The 8362-nt window shown below is 41.7% G+C and overlaps 1 protein-coding gene across 2 annotated transcripts in view; it reads right to left on the bottom strand.

The window, feature by feature from the left end:
- Positions 1 to 8362, bottom strand: part of Nol10 (nucleolar protein 10) — a 115334-nt gene that overhangs the window by 84078 nt on the left and 22894 nt on the right. For both annotated transcript variants that reach the window (XM_045150422.1, XM_045150423.1), the window contains exons 8-9: positions 4211 to 4271; positions 1 to 67 (exon numbers count right to left, since the gene is read on the bottom strand). The exon at positions 1 to 67 is cut by the window's left edge and continues 19 nt beyond it. In XM_045150422.1, coding sequence (XP_045006357.1) covers positions 1 to 67; positions 4211 to 4271 — 128 coding nt within the window. The remainder of the gene's footprint in view (positions 68 to 4210; positions 4272 to 8362) is intronic.

Here is an 8362-nt window from a genome sequence, read left to right as displayed (position 1 = left end):
TACTTAATGCGCAGTCTAACATCCCAACTCTGTTTCTTACTCTTGGGTCCCAGCATTCCACTCGACCCTAAAGAAAAGAAAAACCAGCCTAAGCAAAAACTGCTACTAGAAAATTTTCAAACATACATAGAAAATAAACTCTATAATCATTATCTCATGCAAAACTTTTTTTATTATTTATTTAAGAGCAACAGACAGAGAGAGAAAGAGGCAGATAGATAGACAGAGAATGGGCACGCCAGGGCCTCTAGCCACTGCAAAGGACCTCCAGACACGTGCGCCCCTTGTGCATCTGGCTAATGTGGGTCCTGGGGAATCGAGCCTCGAACTGGGGTCCTTAGGCTTGACATCAAACGCTTAACCGCTAAGCCATCTCTCCAGCCCTCATGCAAAATTTTTGCCTACCTATGATCTTAATACTTTTTAAATGTTTTAACATGAGGTGATTATTTTTTAATTTTTTTGTTTACATATTTGCAAGGAAAGAGAGAATATGAATGAATGAAAGGGTGCACAAGGGCCTCTAGCCACTGCAAACAAACTCTAGATACATACACCACTTTGTGCATCTGGCTTTACATGGGTGCTGGGTAACTAAACCCAGGCCATTAGGCATTGCAGGCAAGTGCCTTAACTACTGGTAGTAACAGTCCAAAATAAAATGTGTGACTCTTGATTGGACCTTAGATTTGATGCTGTAGGAAGAAAAAGCAATGAAAAACATGTTGGTATAACTGAGAAAATAATAAAACATCTCACCATTAAATATTTAACATCAATTTTATGAATGTTAAAATTTCTTAGCAATAACAATAGTATTGTGATTTTATAGAAAAAGTGTTTTTTTTAACTTTTATTTATTTATTTTGGGTTTTTTAAAAATTTATTTATTTATTTATTTGAGAGCGACAGACACAGAGAGAAAGACAGGTAGAGGGAGAGAGAGAGAATGGGCACGCCAGGGCTTCCAGCCTCTGCAAATGAACTCCAGACGCATGCGCCCCCTTGTGCATCTGGCTAACGTGGGACCTGGGGAACCGAGCCTCAAACCGGGGTCCTTAGGCTTCACAGGCAAGTGCTTAACCGCTAAGCCATCTCTCCAGCCCTTATTTTGGTTTTTTGAGATAAGGTTTTGCTCTAGCCCAGGCTGACTTGGAATTCACTATGTAGTATCAGGCTAGCTTTGAACTCAGAGCAATCCTCCTACCTCTGCCTCCTAAATGCTGAGATTAAAGGTGTGCACCACCAGGCCAGGTAAAGTTTTTATTTTTATTTATCTATTTATTTTGGTTTTCTTTTTTTTTTACAGGAGAGAGATAAAGAGAATGAGAAGGAATATGAATGGGTGTTCCAGTACCTCTAACCACTATAAATGAACTCTCACTCCAGCCCAGGCTGACCAGGAACTTACTCTGTAGTCCCAGGTTGGCCAACCCGCAGTAATTCTCCCACCTCTACCTCCTGGGATCTGGGATTAAGGGTATACACCACCAAGCCTGGCTATCTTTTTTGTTTTGTTTTAAGTAAGAACCTCATTGTACTGTCCAGGCCAGCCAGCCTTGAACTCTGAGTTAAAGTGTCTCCCTAGTAGTGAGGATAGAACTTTGCTTTTCAGAAATGCCTTTTAAATCTTTAGGGTTGAAATATCATGAAATATCATGTCTATGACCTGTTTCAAATGGCTCAAAACAAGCCAGGTGTGGTGGTGCACACCTTTAATCCCAGCACTTGGGAGGCAGAGATAGGAGGATCACTATGAGTTCAAGGCCACCCTGAGACTACATAGTGAATTACAGGTCGGCCTGAGCTAGAGTGAGACCCTACCTTGAAAAAACAAAATAAGAAAGAGAGACAAAGAATGACACAAACAAACCAATTATACACCTACATATACTTTAGAATTATTTCCACAAAATGATAATCTGTTTTGAAAACACAGTATTAGACTTTTGTTTTGCTGTGCTTTGGTATTTGGAGTATGTGTGGTATGATGTGGTATGGTGTGGTTTGTATATGTGGTATGCCTGTATGTGTAGATTCGCACATGTCAGGGCCAGAGATAACATTAAATCTCGTTCTCTATGGCTCTTCAAGTATTTCCTTGAGATAGAAACTCTCTCAGAACCTGGAGCTGCAGTTTTCACACAGGACTGGGGTTATAGACATGTACAGCTATATACCCAACTCTTTATGTGGGGGCTGTACAATCAAACTGAAGGTCTCAGGCACTTACCCACAGAACAAGCTACCCCATTCATCTCTCTCTCTCTCTCTCTTTTTTTTTTTTTTTTTTTGGTTTTTCAAGGTAGGGTACCTCTGTCTCCCAAGTGCTAGGATTAAAGGCATGCACCACCATGCCCAGCTTCTCTTTTTCTTTTCAAACGTTTGTACAGACTCACAAGAAGCCAGGCATGGTGGCTCCTGCCTGTAATCCAGTCCACAGGAGGCTAAGCCAGGAGGATTGCCACAAATTTGAAGTCAGCCTGGGATAGAGCAAGAGTCTGCTCTATCTCAACAACAAAGAACAGGAATGGGAAGATGGCTAATGACAGTTAATGACACTTGCTTGCAAGTTCACTGGCCCAGGGTCAATTCCCAAGCCACTCACATAAGCCAGACACAAAAAGTGGCACAATTGTCTGGTGTTCATGTTTAGTAGTAAGAGGCCCGGGCGTGCCCATGCCTGCACATACATGGGCACATGCATACATAATAATTTGTTTTTATATGTAGATACTGTGAAAGAGCAGGACTCTATGATATAGTGCCTCACTAAGAACCAGCGTGACTACATGCAATGTTTGTGGAGAGCCACAAGGAAAGGCTACATTTAGTTGCCTATATTGTCCCACAGCTCACCAGAACAATATCAATGTCTTCCAATCTGAGGCAGGTGGGAACTTTCAGCCCCTGTGCAATAACCAAGTCTTTTGTATGACAAGGAAAATGTTACATGCAAACCAAAGGCACTGCCTTACTGACATCTCTCTAAGGAATAAAGTAAGTCTATCTTTAAGTAAAGATTTTGGGGGCTGGGGAGATGGCCCAGCAGTTAAAAGCACTTGTTTGCAAAGTCTACCAGTCTGGGTTCAATTCCCTAGAACCCATGTAAAACCAGATGCAAAAAGTCACATGCATGAAACTGGGCATGGTGGTGAATGCCTTGAATCCCAGAAATTGGGAGGCAGAAGTAGAAGTACTGCTTTGAGTTGGAGGCCAGCCTGGAACTACAGAGTAAGTTTCAGGTCAGCCTGGGCTAGAATGAAATGGTACCTCAAAAAAAAAAAAAAAAAAACTTAAAAGGGCTGGGTGGGGGCTAATGACTAGAGAGATGGCTTAGCAGTTAAGGCACTGGCCTGCAAGGCCAAAGGACCTAGGTTCAATTTCCCAGGACCCACATAAGTCAGATACAAAAGGTGGAGCATGCTGGGTGTGGTGGTGCACACCTTTAATCCCAGCACTTGGGAGACAGAGGTAGGAGGATCACCATGAGTTCGAAGCTACCCTGAGACTGCATTGTGAATTCCAGGTCAGCCTGAGCTAGAGTAAAACCCTGCCTCAAAAAAACCAAGAAAAAAAAATGGTGGAGCATGCTTTTGGAATTCATTTGCAGCAGCTGGAGGCCCTGGCATGCCCATTCTCTATCTCCCTCTCTCTCAAATAAATAAATAAAAATGAAATATTTCAAAAGAAAAGTCACACGTGTCTGGCATTCATCTGCAGCACTAAGACACCCTGGTACATCCATACATGTACACACACAGAGAAATAATTGTGTGTGCGTGTGTGTGTGTGTATGTATGCATGTATGCGTATATATATATCTATATATACACATATATATATATAATTTATATATATATATATTTTTTTTTCTTTATAAGGCTAGAGAATCAAGTGTCTGTCATACAAGCACAGGAGGTTTGAGCATAAGGTGTGATAATGGCATTCTTGGAATCCCAGCACTGGGGAGGCAAACAGGAGGATCACTAGGGCTTGCTGGCTAGACAGTCTAGCCAAATTAGTGATCTTTAGGTTCAGTGAGAGAGCCTGTCTCAAAAAAAAACTAAGGTGAAGTGATTGAAGAAGATATCTGACATCTACCTCAGGCCTCCACATGCACACATGTGTACATATACATACTCACACAAATTAATTTCAATTATTATTAAATGTGATATTTTAAAAAATAAAGACAGCATATGCTTACCTCAATTGTTCCTGTGGCAAACAAGCCATGTGCTGAATTTATGTCACAAACATTGTTCTCCCTACAACAGTAAAGCAACAAAGGAAACTTATTAGATGGCATCTACTTTAGGAGGAAATATCTGATAAACTTTCTAAGTCCACAGGAAATCCACATTTCTGGAGACAGAAGACATGCAGACTCCCCATCATTCACCTCAAATGAAAACATAAAGGAATGAAAGCATTAAGGACCACCAGAACTTCTGATGTCCAGGGTGAGATTACCTGCCAGGTGACAGAAAAGGCTTTCCTTCTGAAACACTATCCCACCACCATGAGGAAAAAAGGTCTCTCTAGGCTGGAGAGATGGCTTAGCAGTTAAGCGCTTGCCTGTGAAGCCTAAGGACCCCGGTTTGAGGCTCGATTCCCCAGTACCCACGTTAGCCAGATGCACAAGGGGGCACACGCCTCTGGAATTTGTCTGCAGTGGCTGGAAACACTGGTGCACCCATATTCTCTCTCTCTCTCTCTCTCTCTCTCTCTGCCTCTTTCTTTGTCTGTTGCTCTCAAATAAATAAAAATAAACCAAAAAAATAGGTCATTCTATTTTCTTTCAAGGCAAGGTAGCATTCTGAAGAACACAGGCTATCACTACGGCAATCTTAAGACCTGGACAAACAAACTAGGCCTCACTTTCTGTCTTGGTGGATGGATATTTGACCTACCTCATTAAGGATTAAATGAAAAAGACTATAAGATATTCAACTGTGTCTGAAGTGCAGAAACCACTTAATAAATAATTGATATTACAAAAACTAAGGAGTACATTATCTTTCATTATGCAGTAATGTGAAGTTACAAGTTTGTTTTTTATTTATTTATTTCAGAGAGAAAGAGGCAGAGAGAGAGAATGGGCAAGCCAGGGCCTTCAGCTGCTGCTAACAACTTCAGAAACATAAGCCACCTTGTACATCTGGCTTACGTGGGTACAGGGAATTGAACCTGGGTCCTCAGGCTTCATAGGCAAGTGCCTTAACCACTAAGCCATATCTCCAGACATCAAATTTGGTTTTTAGAGAAAATAAAAATATTTTAAGCCAACATGGAACAAAACTATCTTACCAGCTTACTTGTTTTATGTGTGTGTTCTTTTCTCTCTCTCTCTCTCTCTCTTTTTTTTTTTTTTTGGTTTTTCGAGGTAGGGTCTCACTCTAGCCCAGGCTGACCTGGAATTCACTATGGAGTCTCAGGGTGGCCTCAAACTCTAAGCAATTCTCCTACCTCTGCCTCCCAAGTGTTGGGATTAAAGGCGTGCGCCACCATGCCTGGCTTTCTCTTCAGTTTTTAAATCACTATCTATTCTTCTAACCTTTAAGAATCCTCTCAAAGCAATAAAGCAAATGCAATAAGCTCTGTATGTAGAGATGAGCAAGAATACAGCACCCTGGAAAAACCACCTAACTACCCTAAGCTGCAGCTGCCCTCTGTGAAATAGAGTCAGTGCAGAACCTGCCCTGAGCCTGCAGTCAGCGTGAGACAGCAGAGACAGGTAAAGGGTTATACAATGACGATGACAGGGAATTCCTCAAGAAATATTCTTTGAGGGGCTGGAGAGATGACTCAGCAGTTAAAGGCACTGTTCACAAAGCCTGCTGGCCTGCATTCAATTCCCCAGTACTAGCAAAAAGCCAGGTGCACAAAGTGGCACATGCATCTGAAGTTCATTTGCAGTGGCAAAAGGCCCTGATGTACCCTTTGTCTCTCCCTCTCTTTCCTTGCAAATAAATCAAAAGTATTTGTAAAAATACTCTTTGAATAACAGGTATGTGTAGGGCTAGGGATAGCTCAGTGGATAAGTGCTTGCAATGCACACAAAAGTACCTGAGACTGGGTCTCCAGAACACAAAGAAAGCCATACTCTCCAACATCAGCATCTATAATCTCAGTTCACCTGTGTAAGCAGGGAGGCAGAGACAGGAAAACATGCTGAACACTTGCAGGCCAGCTAGCCTGGTGAATGGAGCAGTGAACATTGAGAGACCCTGCCTCAACCAAGGTAGAAGGCAAGGACCAACACCTAAAGGTTGTCCTCCAACCTCCACACATGTGCAATGGCACACACACACACACACGTACACACACAAGTACATGTGGTTAGCATAGTGGTACACTCCTTTTATCTCAACACTGGGTGGCAGAGGAAGGATTACCACAGGGTATATAATGAGACTGTTGCAAAAGAAAAAAAGTAGAGAGAGGAAAAAAAGGTAAACAAACTAAAACATATGCAAAAGAGCAAGCATAAGTCAATTAATTAGGGCTGGGGAGATGGCTCAGTAGTTAAAGCTACTTGCTTGCAAAGCCTGCCAGCCCAGGTTCAATTCTCCAGTAACCATGTAGTCAGATGCACAAAGGGGTATATGCATTTGGAGTTTATTAGCAGTGGTAAGAGGCCTTTATGCACCCACATTCTCTCTCTCAAATAATTAATAAATCAAATAATTACTAATCAATTACATTTTTTAAATAAAAAAACTTTATTTGCAAGCAGAGAGAGAGAGGGAGAGAGAGAATGGGTATGCCAGGCCTCCAGCCACTGCACTTTGAAACTCCAGATGTGTGCACCACTGTAGGCACCTGGCTTTATGTTGATACTAGGGAACTGATCCAAACCTAGGTCGTTAGGCTTTGCAGACAAGCACCTTAACCGCTAAGCCATCTCTCCAACCACTAAAAAGTTTTTTTAAAAAAATTTTTATACTTAGTATCAGAGGCCAGTAAGTTAAAAAGGAGACATAAAGGGAAGAGAAAGGGAGGAGGGTACTTAATAGGTTGATATTGTATATATGTAAGTACAATGATTGTGATGGGGAGGTAATATGATGGAGAATGGAATTTCAAAGGAGAAAGTTGGGGGGGAGGGAGGGAATTAACATGGGATATTTTTTTATAATCATGGAAAATGCTAATAAAAATTTTTAAAAATAAAAATTTTTAAAAAAATTATTAAGTAGAAACTTTGTATGGACATATTTTCTCCTCCCTGCACCCACTCCACTGAGGGCCCTCCTTAGTATATTGCTGGTACTCAACATGGAGCTGTGGGCTGAGTTGTGAAAGCAGCAACCAGTCATGGGGAGGAGGGGGGTGCGGGGAGACAATGCCTCTGAATAGTCCTTCCCACCCTGTGGCTCTTACGTTCTTTTTGTTCCCTCTTCCACAAAATTCCAATTGCTTTTTTCCCCCCAATCTATTTTATTTATTTGAGAGAGAAAGATGGAGAGAGAGAATATGGGTTCATCGGGGCCTCCAGTCACTGCAAATAAACTCCATATGCGTGTGCATCCCTTGTGCAGCTGGCTTTCGTGGGTCCTGGAGAATCGAACCCAGATCCTTTGGTTTTGCAGGCAACCGCTTTAACTGCTAAGCTACCTCTCCAGCCCCCAATTGCTTTTTTAACAAGGTAAATATATCTTAGAAGGTGTAATGCAAGCTGATCGTGGTGGCACACACCTCAGCACTTGTATTTGGGAGGTTGACGTAGGAGGATCACTGTGAGTTCAAGGTTAGCGTCAGACTACTTGGTGAATTCCAGGTCAGTTTGGGCTACAGGGAGACCCTATGTTGAAAACAAGGAAAAAAAGGAGTGGGGGCTGGACAGATGGCTTAGCGGTTAAAGCACTTGCCCGCAAAACTAAAGTAACCAGCTTTGATTTCCCAATAGCCATGTAAACCAGATGCATCTGGAATTAGTTTGCAGGGACTGGAGGCCCTGGCACACCCATTCTCTCCCTCTCTATCTGCTTCTTTCTCTCTTAAATTAATTAATTAAATATTTAAATTTAAAAATGTGTAACACAGTTTTTAAAAGCTTAAATGGGATTGGGGAGATGGCTTAGCAGTTAAGGCGCTTGACTGCAAAACCTAAGGACCCAGGTCGATTTCCAAGTACCCATGTAAGCCAAATGTACAAGGTAGCGCATGCATCCAGTGTTCATTTTCAGAGGCTAGAGGCCCTGGTGTGACCATTCTCTCTATCTGCCTCTTTCTCTTTCTCATAAATAAATAAGTAAAAAAATAAATAAATGTTTTTTTTTTAATTTTAAATGTCTGTTAACAAAAAAATATATGAGGGGACAGGTGTGGTGGCACACGCCTTTAATCCCTGCAA

Source organism: Jaculus jaculus, chromosome 5 (genome assembly GCF_020740685.1).
Source record: "Jaculus jaculus isolate mJacJac1 chromosome 5, mJacJac1.mat.Y.cur, whole genome shotgun sequence".
Taxonomy (NCBI): domain Eukaryota; kingdom Metazoa; phylum Chordata; class Mammalia; order Rodentia; family Dipodidae; genus Jaculus; species Jaculus jaculus.
Note: the sequence above shows the minus strand (reverse complement) of the source record. Positions and strands in the feature narration are given on the sequence as shown.